A 19,112-nucleotide genomic window follows, 5' to 3' on the forward strand; every position below is an offset into this window, starting at 1 on the left:
GGCACCGTAGCTGCTGACTAGCGGCTGATGCCTGGCACAGGGTGCTGCCACCCCCAGCCTTCCATTTGCCACAGGCCGGCATGTACTGAGCATGCTGAAGAGGAGCTGAGAAGCCTGGATTGCTGCGGTGCTGAATGCACCGAGCACAGGCTGGAACATCCTCAGCTTCAGGATTTTGCACAATAGGTAGTGATGGATGACCTTGAATAAGATAGCATGATTAAGCAGAGCGATTTCAGTGCAGGTGCTGCCATTTGATGAAACTGGCAGCACCCTCCTGCATTTCAGATCAATGGCTTCTCTGATTATTACTAATTCTTAGCTACATGCACAAAACCTGCATTGGATGACTACTGAAAACAGAATTGGAGCAGAGGTTGAATAGATACTGAAAAGCACCTCAATCACTCACCCACACTTCAGAGGAGGAGGAGATTTGTAACGTCTAGTCATTAGAAAACTCTTTTCTACTTTGACAAAATTCCCTAATACACAATTATGTGTTGGACGGAATGACTACAATCAATGCTCTGAAATTACATTAGGTAACTGGTTTCAGCAGTGGTTTGTGTCCTCTTGCTGCAACAGCTGCCTTGCACACAGGTGCCAAGGGAGGAGAGGCGCATGCTGCCGGGAGGGCTCTCCAGCACCGCCATGCTCCTTGCAACAGCAACAGACAAGAGAGCACATGGTGATAGCCCAGGTGATGTTTGGTCATCGAGGATGGCTACGTGAATACAATGATAGTTTTACAGAGCAAACCCCTCGCCCATCCCCTTCAGCACATGCTCATCCCAAATTTCAAGTTCTGTTGGCAAAATACATGGCTCGATACATGTTGAGGTCTTTACGGTTCCTTGAAGGGGGTGCATTCCCACAGCCCTTCAGCTGGAAGACTTGCTCAGTGTGCTGGTGGAGCGGCGAAGCTTCCCAGAGACTTTGCTCCTGGTGGCACGTGGCAGCGTTGGCGAGGTTGGCTCCACTAGCTCTATTCCTATGGTGACAGTAAGGTCGGCGCTTGTGCTTGTGGTGAGGCAGCCTGGAATACAGAACGGGCATAGAGAAGGTGCCTAAGAAATGAGACAACCTGCCTGCAACTTGTGCAGCTGAACAACTGCTTTGCAAAGGGCAGCCCCTCTCCACCTCCTCTTCCATGTTACTCAGGGGTATGACAGCTGATCTGAACATTTATGTCAGAGACTCTGCCCAGGCAGCTGAGGGGCTTAACCCTGTGTTTTCAGGAGAAATGAGTGGTTTCTGTGCTAGCTTCCAGGCAGAGCTGGTGTGGGACTGTGAGTGGCCCCCGCACTGGTCTGCACAGCACCTGCAGCAGCCTGACACAGAGCTCTAGCCACAACCACAAAGGCAAAATGGAACTCAGAAAATGTTTCTTTCACATGTACAATTACAATGATATTTCTTGCTGCATTTCACCAAGAGATTTTTCTGTATGTGGTCTATGACAGAGGTCTGAGAGCAAGCTTCCAGAACGTGCTCATGAGGCTCCCTGGAACGTGTCTTGGTAGCTGATAAAAAATAAAGAATGCCAAGTTTTTCTCCTTAGCTCCATAATTCAAACAGGACACCAAATGCCCATCAGTGTCATTGTTCTCATGACCAGCACTCAGGAATGGTGTTTGTGAGCTGGGAAATACTGGACACCAGCAGTGCATGCTACATGCATTTACACTTTGTTGTTCAACAACATGAAGTTACACCTCAGTTACTCCCCAGAGGTGATTATGACTACAGGTCAGGGCTAGATGGGTTGTCTGAATAAGCAGCTGGGGATATGACTATTGAACTAAAAAATAAATGAATAAAACTGAGTGTGTGTGCACACAGCTCTCGCCTGTCCCCTGCGCAGCCCCTGCCGTGCGCTGGGGAATACTTGCATACATGCTGCAACACCACACTGCTCTTGCTGCTGGGGCTTTGACTCGTCCCAAGGCATTTCTTGGCGTGAATGTCATTTCATCAGCTCCCTTGGGCTGCAGTATTTTTAAATCATGTTACAACTCTCTCTCCATCTCTGTGTGTTTTTTTCTGGTGGCAGAGGAACAGCGCCGTGCTCAGGTGTTTGCAGCCCCTGTTTGTGTTACAGAGTGGGGCTGAGCCCAAACCAGAGGCCCTGCAGCCAGATGAACACCTCTGAACTCAGACCAATGGCTGGATTTTGCAGCACAAACCTACTTCCAGTTTGACAGGGGTCTGTATCTTCTGGCTGTGCCTTTATTTGCCTTTAATCTACATGATGGATGACTGCAGGGATGTCTAACACACCTTCAGCTCACTAACCCGAGTGACTCAAGCATGCAAGAAGTACTCTGCAACTCAGCCCGTGCCTGGGTTACATGCTGAAGGCATCAAAATGCTCAAGTCAAATGTGCTGGTTAATTGGTTCAGAGACCTGCAGCTTTAGGGAGAGCATACTTTATCAGCAAGCCCTGCAAACAAAGGAGCTGCCTGCGCTCCTGACGGGGTTTTCTGGTAGCATTGGCAGTGCCACCTGGTACGTCCACACAGCGCTCAAACCTCGTGACTGACTGGGAACTCTGCAGTGCTTGTTGGGCACAGGCAGCCCCTCATTTTGTTTCCTCACTTGAAGGATTAAGACCTGAGCCCTGTGCTGTAGCTAACTCTGGATACGTTGGTGAATCAACATGATAAACGCTGTAAAGCTGAGGTGTGGCTGCAGCTAAATCTAAAGCCTGTCCTGCTTCTCTGAAGTCCTGTAGCCAGTTTACAACCTGGTGCTCACATTTCGGATGCAATCTTTACTTACCACATTTATACTTCAAGACAACTGACTGAAGGGAAAATAGCACATTAAAAAAGGGTGAAAAACATGAAAATGTGCAAAGGCATTTTCTGTGAAAAATGTGGAGCTGTCAGTTTGGGATTAAAAAGAAAACCTGCGGTGTTCTTCGCAGGGAGAAAAGCGTGGGGGAGAAAGGGGGTGTGAGGGAGGTGCCGTACTTTACATTCCTGCAGTTGAGCGGCATGGCAGATGGTCAAAATAATACAGTTTTCACCAAATGGACAAGCTCAAGCAATATTCATGCAGGCTCCCAACAATGACTCGCCTGCGCATATGAAAGGCTGGGCAGTGGCGGGCAGGGCGTGGGACGAGGCGCAGCCCGGTCCCCCCAATCCCAGAACCCTCCGGCCCCCAGCCCACACATTCCTTCAGTCACAACTTTCTCCTAGTGAGTCCTGAGCTTAGCAGTCAACCTTGGAGCAGCCCCTGAACCACCATGATTGATAGGGAGACGGCAGCTGCAGAGTGAGCGAGTAATAACCACAAAAGATAAAGGCTTTCATACAAATATTATAATTCCACTTGCAAGCTGTCTGACACGGACTCTAATTACATGGCCTCCTTGTGGGGGAAGCCTGCAACTTTGTTCACTCGCTTGGCCGGGGAGAGGGCACGGGGCTGTGCACGGGCTGCTGAGGGGCTCGCTCGTTTTGTCGCTGCTGCTGTGGTCCTGCATTTGTTTCAGAGGGTGCACAGACAGCGTGCAAGTGGAAGTTGTAAAAATCAAGCAGCAGCTCTGGAATGGTGTATTGAATAAAAAGTATTCATTTTCAACTCACAAGTGGGCCCCTGGAGTGCTCGGGCCCTTCAAAATTCAACCAAACAGGTAGAATTCGCCACAGGGGGAATTTGCCCATGGGGAGCACATCAGCCTTTCCCTGTGGGCAGCAGGAGGGCAGGGGTGGTGGGACGGCGTTAGGGAGAGGCAGAGACAGCCTAAGGCCAAGCCGCCAGCACAGGAAGAGTAAGAAGAGGAGGAGGAGGAAGAGAAGGAGCATGGTTAGTGATAGAGCACGACGCCAGCAGTGTGGCCTGTGGGAAGCATCGCTCTTACCTGCGGCAATTACCGTAACGAGACCATTACATATTCTAATCTAAAGGGAGAGAACACAAAATGGTGTAAATACAGGAACAGCACACACATTGCGCTCGCGCGAAACCCAGGCCAGTTGCCCATGGGTGCTCAGCAGCAAGTTAAGCACGGTGGGCAGCGGGCTGAGTGAAAGGGCCGCCTCAGCACCAGGGACCTGGGGAGAAAGTGGCGACTGCTGGCGTTCTTCTGGCTTCTGCTGGTGCATTGATTGGAAAAGCAGAGGAAGGAAATGTTGGCAAGAATTAGAATGAATAATTGTCATCTTCAACTTCTGCCAAACTTGCAGACATGGTGCCATGGGCATCCAGCATCCTCTTACTCCTACATTTCCAACATTGTTAGTGGTCATACAGGTTCAATCTGGGTAAAATTAAAGACTTCTTGGAGACCTAGACTGCTATTACACTGTAGCCAGGTTAAAAAATCAGAGTGAACAACATACACGTCACTGTGTCACATAAACTTCACGCAGGTGGAAAGTAATGTTTGTGCATAAAAACACAGCACGTGCAGGGTATGCCTGCACACCAACAGGATCAGGCACCTCCGCAGCTCTTGCAGGTATGAATACTTTACGGTGATGCAACCTTAAGATCTTAGAGTAAGTCCCTTGCAGAAAGGGATTAAAAATTCAGTTAGTAATACAGACAAAAGCACGCTTTAAATGAACAATTATCTTTTGGAGAGCTGCAGAGATCTGATTTGCTTTAATCTACTGAATAGAACAAACCAGGCTTCTCACACAACACCAGGGTACATTTCCCCAGGAAAAAACAAAACAAAACAAAACAAAACAAAACAGCAAAAAAACTCTTTTAAGCAATTTTCCCCCATCACAGGTGGGGTACACATTGGGAGCTCCAGCCTGTGACGGTGGGCACAGCAGGCCTGGCTCGCTTCATACCTGGTCAGCGTGGCTGGTGCATGGGAAGACCAGGGTGGCCACTTGGGGCGAACCCATGTGCATGAGAATGGACCCTAACAGCATGTGTGATCACTGAGGATCTCAAAGCTTTGCACTTGAGGTAGATCCATGAGGTTTCCACATAGGTCACGACTTATCCCCACAGTGAGCCTACCGGCCATGACACCACTGTGGAAACCTTTGTTTCTTCCCCAGTAAGTGTGGAGGCAAGAAAATTGCAGAGAGAATCACATGGGAAATCCGCTTAGCATTTTGACCTGCTCTGCTTTCCACTGACAAGGACACAGCTGAAAATACCATGTGAGTGTGTTCTGAAGCCATTATCAATAGGTAAAGGAACTGTGGCTGCATTCATTCAAAACCAAACATGTTTGTATGCCAATGACATGAAATGCAGGTACAGCAGCAAACTATGCATTATGGATGTAAGACATCGAATCTTTGGCTCTGCATCTATACCGTGTGCTCCTTTGCTCAGGTGTCTTGTGTAGCACCATCTGATGAACTATGCCATTGTTCTGCCACCAGTGGCAGCTGCTTGACACCTGCATTTGGCCCTTCCGTGGAAGAAAAGGCAGGTATTCTGGATGGGGCCACCCTGACCTCCCCCTGCTAGTTTCATCTGGAGTTTTCAAGGGGCTGGACTCATGCCATCCACTGCACTGCAGGCCGTGGCAGCAGTCCCATGCCTCCCCTGCCATCCTGCATGGTTCATATGCCCACAAGCCAGCCCAGTCAGCACCACGCACATTTGCCTCAGCGTACTCAGGTCAGAGGAGCTACAGAGGGCACAGAGCTGATGCCACCTTAGGATTTGCTTCATGGTACCTAGCATGACTGTCCTGTTGGGTAACAGAGCATTTCTGACCCTCATGGGGAAGCCAGGAATTTCACTAACTAGACAAGAGCATTTCATGAAAATATGTAAAATACCGTGCTGCCGACACACACAAAATCCAGCTCTTTACAAACACGAGGGGTTCTGACCAGCCCTGGAGAGTGGCATGGCATGCCAAGGGCATGGGAGCTTCCTTTGCGTTCCTCCCATCTGGCTGCTAGTGGGGTGCTTGAGCCCCTCAGAGTGCTCCGGGCTGGAGCAGATTAATTAAGGGGGATGCCACAGCCTGCAAAAGATTTTCACTGACTGACCGAATCCCACAGAGGAAAATCAGCGTTTCTGATTTCTAGTGTTGTCTCTGAAACTGTAGCTAGTGCTTCTGTGTGGGAAGGGCTGTACTTCCACTTGCTCGCTGCCTCATCATTCGGCAAAATTCTGACTGTTCATAGCACCCATCTGTTACCACAGAAAGCGCCAGGGTTTCTCAGCTTTGCCATGAGAAGAGGCAGAAGGTGGACAGAGTTGCTGTGTCACATTGTTTGGATACCTCATGCGGGTGTCACTAAGTGAGAGGGAAGGAGGGAGTGGAAAACATGAGATTTATTTTGTGCGTCTTGCTGAAAGGCATCTCTGGGGAGAAAGGGTAAATTTGGGGTTTCTGCAGAGCCTCATGACTTTCCTCCTTCATTAAATCAGGTAATTATGCTTGATTCAATTGAAAATTTTATTTGGCACCTTTTCATTCTCTGCTACCAAGCAGTGACCATGGCCAAGAGAAAAATTTACCAAGCAGGGAGAAAAACACTTTGGTGTCTGAGGGCTGGTGAGGTTCATGACATGGTTCGTTAGTGTGTGTACAAATACACTTGCGAGCGGCCAAGCAGGGAACAGTGCACTTACGATCACAAAACAAAAACTCTGCGACTGGAAATGATGGGAGGTAAAATTTCAGCATCCCACTGGGTTCTGCCTGTTTGCGATGCAGAGAAACAGGCAGGGCCTCCAAGAACTGCTGGATGAGCAGAGAGCTACCATGGGAGGAACACTGTGATGGGACGCCTCCCCTTCCGCACCGAGAGCTCTGCCACCAGCAGTGGGGATGGAACAAGTTCTGGAATCGCGCACACATGGCACCACAGGTCCTGAGAGCTGCTCCAAACCAGCATGTGGCTTGGCTTGGCTGTGCCGTGCACAGACCAGTGGGGTCAGTGACCACGCAGCCCTGAGATCCACACGAGAGGTGGCAGGGCCAGAGCTGAGCCAGTGTGAGAGATGCTCCAGTTGGCCGAGTGTGGGCCACCCAGGGAAACGGGGTGGAGAAGCGCCTTGCATCTTGCACCTCCTCCTGCATGATCTTCACAGGGAAAGAGAGAAATATTTAATACCTGCAGTCCCTTCCCATTTGGTATAGCTTCCCACCCCTCGCTCCACCTCCCCAAGCCTTCCCCCCTTTGTTTACTGCCTGGACAACTTCTACCACTGCAACGATTCGATTCGCTTCTACGACTGCAAATTTCTCTCTGGCAGCCTCCCACGCAGAGTGCAGCCAGCTCCCCACAGCCCTCACAGCGAGCTTGGCACGGCACAGCATGGTGTGCGTCCTTCCACGCAGGATGGGCAGCACCGCACTGGGACATGAGGAGTCTGCCGCTCCCACTGCAGCACATCCATGGACCTGTCCGCAACCGCTGCCAGATGGTTTCAGCACCGCCTCCTTTCCCTGGAAAACTGGCTGGGGGGGGGCTCTGCTCTGCCAGGGCATTAGGGAATGCTGCACCTCTCACTTACTAGGAACTCATTTTTCAATTTCAGGCACCATGCTTGTGTTGTTAAAACTCAACACTTGTCATGTGCTGCACTTGCTGTAAGTAGTACCGTGACACAGCCGTTCATTTTCAGATGGGCATTTTCTAATATTCAGCTCCATCCAGCTTCCCAAAAATACGAATATTACACAAAACCCAGAGAGACTTTTATTCTGCCTAGTACATAAAACTGCCCAAACATCCTACAGATTTTCAAGTAGACAGGGATTCTCACAGACAAGGAATGAAAAAAGAACAGCAAAACCAAACCAAACCAAAAAGAGTCACTGCTGAATTATATTTACAAATAGCGCAAATATGTTCAAGACAACAGTAACTTCCAGGTTCTGTTTTGCTTCTGCCAAAAATATATTTTAAAACGACGCAGCCATTGGAAATGTTCTTTTTGCTTTAAAGTGAAAAACATAAAGCTCAGCACTTAGTAAAAAGCATTTTAAAATAATCCAAATCTTGTTTGTTGTACGCTTACATGTTTTCTACAAGAAATTTATGCGTATAAAAGTCCAGAGACAAAAGAGAAGCATGTGTCATCTTTTCAACAAAAAGGCTGCAAAATCTCAGTTTTATGTAAATAAGCACACAGGGTTCCCAAGGCTTTAAAACCAGGGAATGCTGAAAACGTCTATAGTTCCTGAACTCAAGTGTTCCTCCTGGGCAATGCTATAATATTAATTAAAGAATCCATTTATCAACAGATACCACATGTCAGTGTTTTCCAGCACAGTTTTCCTGACACTCCAGTGAAAATGATGCTTTAAAAAATGAAAATGGAAAGCAATAATCCGAGATTCTTCTGCCTGCTGTTTCATTCTGCAGTAGCGATTAGCAACTAAAAAAGTAAAGATTTAAACTATATCCCTTCTGATAACGTCAAGCATTATGCTTTATTTTCCAAATCATTAGCATGCACAAGAATGACCTCATGGTGAACAGATGCACTTGGATATGGCAGTGATTAGATCAGTCCTCTCAGCAGTCAAGTGTGCCCATTTCAATTAACCCTTTGAAGTACTAACAACAAGCCTGCAGCGCTGAAAAGCAGGTTTGTAGGTTCTCTTGAAAGTAGAAAGCTACCCCTGCAAGTATAAAAGTGTAGAATCTAAGTACTTCTCTGGCCAAACAGCCATTTCTTTTCCCTTCTAGAATATCCAACTAGTTCTGTTTTCGAAGAGTCAATACAGTTCTGGCTGCTTAGCTTGAATGAAAAAATAATGATTTTTAGACACCAGAGGCAATTAAAGTTGGAACGCTTCTGTATCTGTTTGCACCTGTTTAGTTTTTATGTTTTTTTTTCTTTGTTTTGTTTTGTTGTTGTTGTTGTTTTTTTAAGCATATACAAATATTTTGTTGGATAACTGTTTTCTTTTTTTTTTTGGCGGAGGGAGCAAGAACAGAATAAGATAGCAGCTTAAAAACCCATCCTTTAGAAGGAGAGAAGTCTGCAGAGGGAAAGGATACGAATAATTCAATAGTGTTGGATTACTGAGGATTTCCTGGGCTGACTCTCATACCCAGCCTAATTAAAATACAGCATGTAATGCACCAGTTTAACAACAAAGGACTGTATTCTCATCTTTTGTTCCTAATCTGCACATCCCCTAAATGAGTTCGGGGACGTCTATTCTTCCCACCAGCCTGCATTTTCAGTGTTTGAGATATACAGGGGTATCTATGATACGTATACGGAGTTTAAGGCTCTACTTCTGAAAACAGCAAGTGAGGTCAATTGGACTGTGTTTGTGCATAAAACAAACACCTGCAGAACTATTTATGATATGAGAAACTAAGCCAGGGCAGATTTTAAGAAGCCTGTTTGAATCTAGGGGAAGCATCCCCAGAGGCAGTATCAGAAAACATAAAAACAGCTAATTCAAATAAATAGATCATGGTTAGTAACACACCAATAATGTGTGTCATTAATGGCTACATATTGAATTCATTTAATGCTTCTGATTTGCCTCTTGTACTGTATTAACTGCTTAAAACAGTCTTAATTTTAATAAATATGTAGTTACTCACTGAGCCGTTTTATTGTGCACATGTATATGCAATGATGACAGGATTAAAATTAGGTGGCACTAAGAATAAAATCAGAATAGAAATAACCTGAAATTGACCTGAAAACTTTAGAAGCCAGGCAGGGTTGGTGGTTTCAGCTGGCTTCCTGCTTGAGAAAGGAGAGAACACAGCCCGGTGTCAGTCCCACACATTTACATCTCTGTGGCTCGTTTTTCCCCTTTCTGAATAGCGGTTCCCCTCTCGCACGAAGACCTTGCCGTGATTCCCCAGGGCAGCTACCCAGCCTATCCAGCTCACACCCTCCTGGCTGCACCACCTGCGCTGCGTCGGTGGCCCCAAGCACTCTGTGCCCTGTCTAATCCGTAACAGGGGCAGAGAGATGGCTGCAAATCTATTCAGACTTCACCTGGGTTGGGTCTCTGTTTCAAAGGACTGATTCTACAATTTGAGGAAAGATCAAAGTATGCCTTATCCTCTGCTAGACAGAAGTGTCAGCCTTGTGTGTTCGTTCCCAACGGAGAACAAACCGCAAGGACTTGCTGACTGGGGCATTGCCGGGGCAGCACTTGCAGGCACTCCCTGGGCTGTGAGTGCCAGAGCTAGGCTGAAGGCTGCCGTCAGCAGGCTGCCCTGCTTCTGGATGCTGCCAGTACCTTTGTCAGCACTCACCGATGTAAAACACCATCGGCGTGTCAATGCCAGCAGCGCTGTCGAGCAATACTCAACTGAACATACAAGTAAGTGAGTAGGTAACGTGGGGAGACTTCTTCAAACAAAGAGCACTCCCCGAGGCATGGATTCACATCTCTACCAGCAGCAGAGCTCATCCCATCCAGAAAACCTTATTTTCATGTGCTGACGAAACTCTTCTTGCCTCATTCCTGCCCCACAACAACTTCCAAAGCCCTCAGGAGTGAGATGCTGGGGGTGCCCCCAATGGCACGTTGCCTCCAGAGAGCAGCTGGGCTGGGTCCAGCACCGGCAGCACTGCTGTGCCACCTCCATGCTCCTGGTGCTAGCAGGAGAGGGCAGGAGGGACGTGGCTGCCGCTGCCCCAGCCCATATCAGCCCTTTATCTCTGCACATTGCTGATCAGAAAGGAATTGTAACTGACAGACTGGGGGCAAGGTGGCGACTCTGACCCTAGAAGTCACAGCCAGACCCCAGCTTCTCCAAGAGCACGAAGTAAAATTGTGATGTTTGGAAGCCTGAAAATCAGGACCTGACAGTGGCAGGTCTTTAGAAAATAAAATCATGAAATCATAACATCACATTCAAGTACTAATTATTTAACAGCATTCTGAAAAATGTAAATGTATTTTAAATAATTTTTGTATAGAAAATAGATCACAGAATTCAGAAAGCATGACTACGGTGTTATTGAATGAATGTGTCCTTGTTTGTTGAACTAAATTTGATTAGAGTAGGATCCCTATGTGCTGCAAGAGGAACATGAAAAACAAACAAATGGAATTATGCATAGAGAAAAACATTTAAAATATATCAATATCTACTTTTTTTTTTTTTTTTTTTTTACTGATGCATCAACAGATAAATGATCCAAAGTGCTAACAACACTGGGCACAAAATCTACATTTCTATTGAAATTGATAATTATTTTTTTTGTCTCAGACTTTTGGCAGAGAATATAAAAGAATTTAATTCACAGCTGCTCTACTTTTTAATGTAGAAAACATTAATCAAAGCTTTAAGTTATAAGCTTTTCTAATGTTGTTTAGTATTCCAGTTCAACAAAGATCAATAGAGGCCATCCCTGTGTTTCTTGACGCCTCTCCAGGAAGCAGAGGCGCGATTATGTAAATAGCACTGGCTCCCCTTTACTTCTGCCAGCTTGCTTATCTCCAAAGCCTTCTGCCTGCTGCTACTGGCGACCAATGCAAGTACATGCATACACCTCTTATCTCCTAACAAAGCTCTGAAAGCACAAGGATTGGAGCCAGTAATGTTAAACAATGATGCACGGCTGATTTTATTTGTAAGTGATTTATTTTAGTAAATTTAATTTCTTCCTTCAATTTTTCAGTTTAGATGGAAGATATATTATAACAAGTCAGGCTGAAGAAAAATAGAGCAGATGTCCTGCAACATTTATAAAGGTTTGAAAAAATTTGTTAAACTATCTGAAAGTGTAGCAGGAAATAATTAGAAAGTGCCAGTTTCACCCAGTGAGTGTAAAAAGGGGATTAGGGAATCTTTGTTAAAGAATCCAGCATGTAGTAACTGTATACTTTCTGAGGATGGAAAAACTGGAAATCTGCATTTCAGAGCCAGTGCTCCCTTTGAGGAGACACGCATTTAAACTTAATTTAAACAGCAAAGTAGCAGTTCATATCTTACTCACGCATGCTAACTTAAAACCTCGATAGGACATATGAGGAATAAATTCACAGAGTTCTGCATTAAATTTTTGTCTTTCGGTAGAGATGATGAATTATCATCATCATAAAAGTCTGAAGTGTGTATACACATAAACACACACACACATTTATTCATACATATATTAAAAAGAAAATTTAAAAACAAAAAAAACAAAAAAAAAAAACAAAACAAAAAAAGAAAAACAAAAACAAAAACAAAACAAAACAAAACAAAACAAACAAAAAAAACCAACACAGATTCCAGACCAGGTGTTGGAAGAAAGCCTACAATTTGCTCATATATATGTAAAGGAAATGCTAGCGTACTGCATGTGGCTATGATTTTCCAGTGGAACACCATTCTTACATTTCTTTTGCATTAATCCCTGACCCTGGTATCTCAGCAGCATAATCCCCATTTAGCATTAGTAGCAACGGCTTCTACTGTGAGGAACTATTTTTCGATAAGTAAGCACCGATTCAGGCAAAGCTTTTGAACAGCATATTCACAGCTCAGCAAGAAACCCACACTCCTGAATGAACCGGAGCACATTACTGAGAGAAAGTTCATTAACCTTGCTAGATTCAGGGGTTAACAGGATAGCTGAAGAAAGGAACAGAGTGAATAGCTTTGATGCAAAACAAATTAAAATGAATGTCATCATTCCTTTTGATATTCATTAGTTGATTCAGGGGAAGAATGGTTTTCTTAAATTTGCAAGCATTTATCTACAAAAAACAGGTGTACATCTGCTGCTCAAGTGCGTCTTAGAGCTAAAGAGAAGAATAACATGCAGAGACTCACCAGTTCCACCGAGAGAGTAGCTGGGAGAGGGAGAAAAGACCTGAGCAGCAAAATCCTCAAACGTCATTACTTCTTATGGTTCTGGATTATGCTTCAAGGTACAGAGCTCTTTCCTCGTAGCTGCAACAGCCAAGTTAAGGAAATGTGTGCACAGAGTTAAATGCTCTACATGGACGGCAACACCAGCAGTTCAAGGCCACAGAAACACTAACAAAGCTGTATGCTGGTGTGGAAAAGAGAGGACCCAAACTACACAATTCTGCTTAACAGTTCTGAACAGGGGCAGCCAGGAGTGAGCATGCAGTTGCTTGAAATGATGGATGACACCTTTTAGCTTCATTCGTGAAAAGTTGTGACTCAGTAGGTCCAACAGATTGCTAGTTACAGGGGGTAAACCTAAAAAAAAAACAAACAAGCTCCAGAGTGCAGGCTTTTCGAAACCACAACCCAATTTTAACAGAAATTAGCATTATGGAAAGCTCCTGGCACACCGTCTTCCTGTTAAAATAACCCTGTCAGACTAGAAAAATGATTAGACTTGGGGGAAAAGCTGCAGAATAGAAGAGAAAACAAACAAACAAACACATTTATTTGATCATTATACTTCTTAAAACAAATTAACAGTAATAAAAGCAAATCCTAAAAGTGTGAAGTTTATGTTGAAGGCAGATGCTGGAAGGTGTAGCATTATGTATCCTAAATGAATGATGCACATGGGAAAAAAAAAACTTGCATGCATTATTGTCTGCATAACGCAGACAATAAAGCAATCTAAAATCAAGACTATTGCCTTTTAATTAAAACTCGGCAACCTGGAACACACAGCATTCAAATGTGTAATCAAAAACCAGTCACCAATAAAACTTACAAGCGTAACAAGCTGAAGCAACTTTCCAGCTGTCTTAATAGGACCCCTGCTTGCGGCAGCTTTTCAGAGTGGAGAAAGCAAATCTTTTTCTTTTGTGTGCAGCTTCTGTTTTCTCAGAAGGTGAATCATACACTTCCAATAACAGGATAACGCCTGAAACAAATCTACAATGGGCTGAAGAACCTCACGTATGACTTTATGAATTAACGCTTGCAGGAGCCAGTATGACATCTCATTTTCCATTTCCTTGTTTTAAACAAAAGTTTTCAGATCCTCATTGTGCTTCTGTTGTGCAGAAATGTATTCTAACTCTAAGAGGCTGTTATGGGGGAGAAAAGGCCAATTTAAATTTAGAAATTAGGAGCAGACAGAGGAACACCAGTGACAACACAATGCAGGTGAGGGTATTTAAAATTGAAAAGCATTACTAATGAATATTGAAGTGCCATTTGTGACTTTCATCACGTTAACAAAAACACTTTTAAACAGCATTAAAAAAAAATCAGAGCACTTAAAAAAGGGACACGGTGGCTCTAGTGTTTTGCCTCAATGGGAGAAAGCAAAGCGCGTCTTAGCTGTATGCAAGTTCCTAGAGTCACTGTGGATAAGACAAAAAAAAAACAAAAAACGGTAGTTTGGGCTTTAATGCTAGCAGAAGACGGCAGATATGTGATAAATCTTCTTACAAACTTCCCGTGGAAGCCTGAAGAAAGAAAATCAATAGATGCCGTTTCAGAGCGTGCACCTGCTGACAGCGTTATTTGCTTAGCGGTGCTCCCTTTTCTCCTCTAAGCCCAGGAGAACGCATTCCTGATAGCACAAGCATTAGCCTGCCTGCGTTTGGGGCTGCCTCCCTATTATGGGCTGAACTCCTGATGACTCTTGTTAATGAATAGGCTGCCAAACTTCCTAGGAGAGGAGGCACACGCCTGGGCCCTATTCTAAAGGGACTGACGGATGCCATTCACTTCTCATTACGAAGATGCTTATTCTGTGGCGTGCTTGGCTGTTGCCAGGGCTGTGCGGCGCGCGCTTGGGCTGTCAGCGGGGCGCACGGGCGGCACAGCCGTCTGGCCAGCAGCCCCTCCGCCGCAGAGCTGGCACGTGCGGGCGCAGCAGGGAGGGAGCGAGGCGTGACAAATCGCTGAAAGGGCTCAGCCAAACCAGCGGCTGCTGGCCACCTGAGCCTGTCGCCCCGCCATCCGTGCGCCCTGCGCTGCACGCCCTGCGGTCTGCTGGCAAGCCCATGCGAGGCGAGGCGGGGAGGCCAGAAAGGCTCTCCTTGCCACGCCTAATTGCATCCTGCTGCTTAATAGAAGGCCTGGCACATCCAACACCCCAGCGGACAACGTGCACAACAACCGCCAGCACGGCAGAAGTTTGTACCCGTTTTGTTGAAGGCTGCTCAGAGAAACAGAGCTCCAAGGTTTCGAGAAGGTTAGCTGCACAGCTCTTACAGCCTGTCCTTACGAGATGGAAGATAGCCCAAAGTACACAAAAAAATGGCCAAAATCCACTCGGCCAACCAGCTGGGCAGCCAAGGGAGAAGCACCTGAACAAGATCACCAGGCACGAGGGCTATGTCAGCACCCAAAGCTGTGCAAACTCAGCAAGGGCTGTCAAAATCTGTTGTGGGCATCGTTAGTCAACAGTCAGATACCCTGGAGTCCCAATGATGTATTTTGGAGGGTCCAAGAGAACACAAAACACCCAAAGAACAGCAATATGAGGTGGGGTGTGCAGAAGGCTTGGGGATCAGCATTTCAAAGCCACTTTTACCATAGCAATCTGCAATGGTCTCTGAATTGCAGCCCCAAAAGCTCCCTGCCCATCACCACCCAAGAGTGCTCCCACCCCGGTAATCACAGTACAACACCCAGGCTTGTCAGGGCTGCAGTTGTTGTACATTTGCTGTGCCCTCACCCTGAAGGACCAGGGATCAGATTTTACTCTTTTAAACTTATTAGAACATTAAGTTATGTAAAAACTTTTTAACATGAAATTTGTGTCACATCTCTGCAATGAGCATGTGACATGAACCTGCCCCTGAGTGCGAAGCCTACCTGCATTATTTAGGTGAAGCCAGTATTTGCACAGGGCCATATAATCTATGCCTTGCATGCATCAGCAGCTCAGCTTCTGCTGCTCATTGCTATGCTGCAGGTTGAGCAGGGCCAGGAGAAAGCCCAAAGTGCCCGGCTGGTGTTGCTGCAGAAGCCTCAAGGCTAAATTGCTGAAGTGAAGCATGCAAATCATTTCTGGGGATGGCCTGGCTGCAGAGGATGGGTTATGATCTTGAACCCTACCCTGCCAAAGGAGCTGGACAGCTGGCTTCCCTGATTAACTAAGCCCCCATTTATCTGAAGGTTTTGGACATCCCCTGAGATCTCCCGATAAATGGAGTTATACCAGACATTCAAAGGAGATGATCAAAAGCAGCCTCTTTTAATATGTACGGCAATTTGACCCACCTCTTACGCGACTGTATTATTTTACATTTTGCTTCTACTACGACAACACTCTAGAGCAAAATGCTTTCAATAGGAACAAACATTTTTATCTGATTCACACGCTGAATGCAGAGAGCCATGAGAAGGCATGAATTTATCGACCATGACTATATATATATGAATGCATGACAGCAGGAATTTAGCTGCAAACAGAATACAGCAAATCTCAGTACCTCAATGCTATGAGGTTTTATAATTCTTTTATCACTTTTGAAATTATTTTAACAGCTCAACTATGCACTGCAAGCCGAGTGACAACCATCGCAATGCTCAGATGAGCTGCTTGAAACACACCGCGCTGTCTTACTGCAGGTAGCGGGATGTGCCGTGAAATCATGTGAGCCCCACTCCGGACCTCCTGCCGGATGGGGAGCCCCACAGCAGACAAAAGGCAGCACTTCTGACAGCTGCCCCACTGCAGGGAGCAGCTGGCACAGCCCCAAGCCAGCTCCCCCGGCACACAGCGCCACGCCAGCACAGGGAGCTCCCTGGGAGAGCCAGGGCTCTGTGGGGCTGGGGACTTGCCGGGGGGTCGGGAGGCATGCCGTCCTGCTGCTGCCCCTCCGCTCTGACTGCAAGCTCGCTGCCACACAGCCGCAAGCTTTAAAGGGGGTTCTGTGCACATTTTGCCAGTAAAAGATGTGATCACAACCCGCAAGCATCAGTCCCACATTTAACCTCTACGAGATGGTGACAGCTTCAGACGTGCAGTGCAAAACACAGAGACTTTGGACATCCCTCCAAGCCCTGACTTCAAGCAAAACTACCAGGTAACCATCACTGCCAGCAATTCCTTCTGGACCCTATTTTTAGAAAACAAAAACATTTTGGCAACATTTTCATATTCTCACCAATATATGGAAACAACCATGCGTTTTGTTGACATAGCACTCTTTTCATGCAAACAAAAGCCGAAATTATTTGTGTTTTTTTGAGCAGGCAAAGCGAGAACTGCCTGGCTATCCTCCATGGCTTGTTGTTTGTGGTGTGCCAGTGCCAGGGGGCTCCTGTCCCGGACTGGGACCCAACTGCTGGAGTCCATGAGGAGCAGACGGTGATGCGACTGTTCCTCTGGCTCCGGAGGGTTTGCCAAGGAAGTTAATGCCGACTGTTGGCATGAACTGATTGCAATTCCCATCTGTGATGTGAATCCCACCCCAAGAAGGGCTTTCAGGGCATCTGGCCAGTGGAGAACCTGAAAGTATAGAGGCAGACAGCTCTTTCCAACCCATCAGACACCAAGGCTGTCTACATGATCACAAGCCAACTCCTGCTTCCACCCAAACGGAGACTCGAAGGAATGATAAATTCTTTGAACTTATGGTTAAATGCAAGAAGCACATTTCACAACTCTACCCCAGGGGTTTCCAGCCTCACCTCCAGCTCATGCAGGTGATTCGCAGGTGTTGTGCAGGCAAGACACAGAAAAACTATTTTGCAGGTAGCTGTTTGCTTGGGCTGGCCTGACAGACCCTGCAGCAGAGGAAATGCAGTGCTGTTTTACTGGCTGGCCTTTCAAGATGTCAGTACTGAAGAAGTACAAATAAGTCATTTCTGACCATTACATTTATTTCAATATCCTCTTAATTTGTACCATAAGAACCAAAGCTGGGTACACAAAAAGATTTTGCCCCTGACACAACAACAGTGGTTTTGAAAACAAACGCAAGTATAAATGTTTGGGACTTACCAAAGTAGAATAAAACAGGGGCCATACAATTGAGGCCAACAAATGTGGTGGTAGATGACCTTTATATGCCTGACTGTCCCCCTCACGGCTCTGAGCACTGAAGAGCTACTGTGCTTTTAAAATGCTGTGATAGGTAATTTCAGTGTGAAAGTCAATATGCTTCAGTCACTTATGGTCTAGTAACTGTCACCACTGTGTAAATTTAACTGAAAACTTTTCGGGGAATTTCAGTAACATATATCCTTCACTGAACAGGTGCAATTAAACTACACCTGTCAGCAGCTGCAGATTTATTTATTTATTTATTTTATTTTAAACCAAAACATCTGAGATTATTTAGAGAGTGATGAATTTTTAAAGACTGTTACTGTGCCATGGAACACCACCAGAGGAGGCTGCCTCTGTGTAACTGTCTTGACTCAAAGCAATGGCTGCATGAGCAGGAGCGAGTTGGCTCTGCACCCTGTGCCAGCCCCATGGATGCCGTCTGTTCATCTGTCTGCAGAGCAGCCAGGGCAGAGGCTGCTGCTCGCAGGCAGGTGCCAGGGCTGCTCCTCCTTCTCGCCCGGGCAGAGGCGGGCAGAGGACCCTCTTCTACCAAAACGAGGAGAGCATCCTCTCTGCAGCATGACTTCCCTCTGCTCAGCCACCCTTCCTGCAATTTGCTTCTCCAGCTGCTGCATGCCACATGGGGATCTGCAGGCACAGGGAATGGCTCAGCCAGAGCCCCTGTTTTTTTCAGAGCCTTTGCTCTCACCCAAACCAGCAGGTATGGGGAGACTTCCCAGCAGATTTGTGCTCTGCAGAAGGCGTGCCTGGAGCCTCAGCACCACATGCCAGGAGCTTTGCCATCGTCCTCCCCAGTGTGGGGCTGGTGTCCTGCCAGTGGGCTACAAAGGATGCTAAGTAGTGACTGATACAGACAGGGCTTCAGGTACAGCTGTAACATAGAGCAACATATAACCTGTAACTGCTTAAAGTAACACAGCAGACTTCCTCAGCACTTCCAAAATGTACTGACACGTTTGTTTGCCCGTGGATGATCACCATTAATTGCTTTAAAGAGGAAAGTGAAGCAAAACAACAAAAACATGCTTCGCACTGTCTGAAACCAGCTCCCTGGAAATCAAGCCATGTCACAGCAAACTCTTACCCAAGGGCCCCGTGGCAGAGAGCATACGCTCTTGTTCTTCGAGCTGAGCCTGCTCCGGTGCTGGCCTGCAGCTCTCACCAGGCAGTGCACGGCCCAAGGTGTGCTGCAAGCCACCAGCCTGGCAGCTGTGCTCACACTGCCCTGGGATGTCAAGAAGCTGTGGCACATTAGTCATGGCGAGTGCTG

The 19,112-nt window shown here is 46.4% G+C and overlaps 1 protein-coding gene across 1 annotated transcript in view; it reads right to left on the bottom strand.

The window, feature by feature from the left end:
- Positions 1 to 1,017: 1,017 nt before the first annotated feature.
- RALGAPA2 (Ral GTPase activating protein catalytic subunit alpha 2) overlaps positions 1,018 to 19,112 on the bottom strand; it is a 139,135-nt gene continuing 121,040 nt past the window's right edge. The window contains 5 exon segments of the mRNA XM_032185106.1: positions 1,018 to 1,039; positions 3,876 to 3,915; positions 12,706 to 12,780; positions 12,783 to 12,797; positions 12,800 to 12,825. Coding sequence (XP_032040997.1) covers positions 3,911 to 3,915; positions 12,706 to 12,780; positions 12,783 to 12,797; positions 12,800 to 12,825 — 121 coding nt within the window. The 3' untranslated portion in view covers positions 1,018 to 1,039; positions 3,876 to 3,910.

The sequence above is a fragment of the Aythya fuligula genome, chromosome 3 (genome assembly GCF_009819795.1).
Source record: "Aythya fuligula isolate bAytFul2 chromosome 3, bAytFul2.pri, whole genome shotgun sequence".
Taxonomy (NCBI): domain Eukaryota; kingdom Metazoa; phylum Chordata; class Aves; order Anseriformes; family Anatidae; genus Aythya; species Aythya fuligula.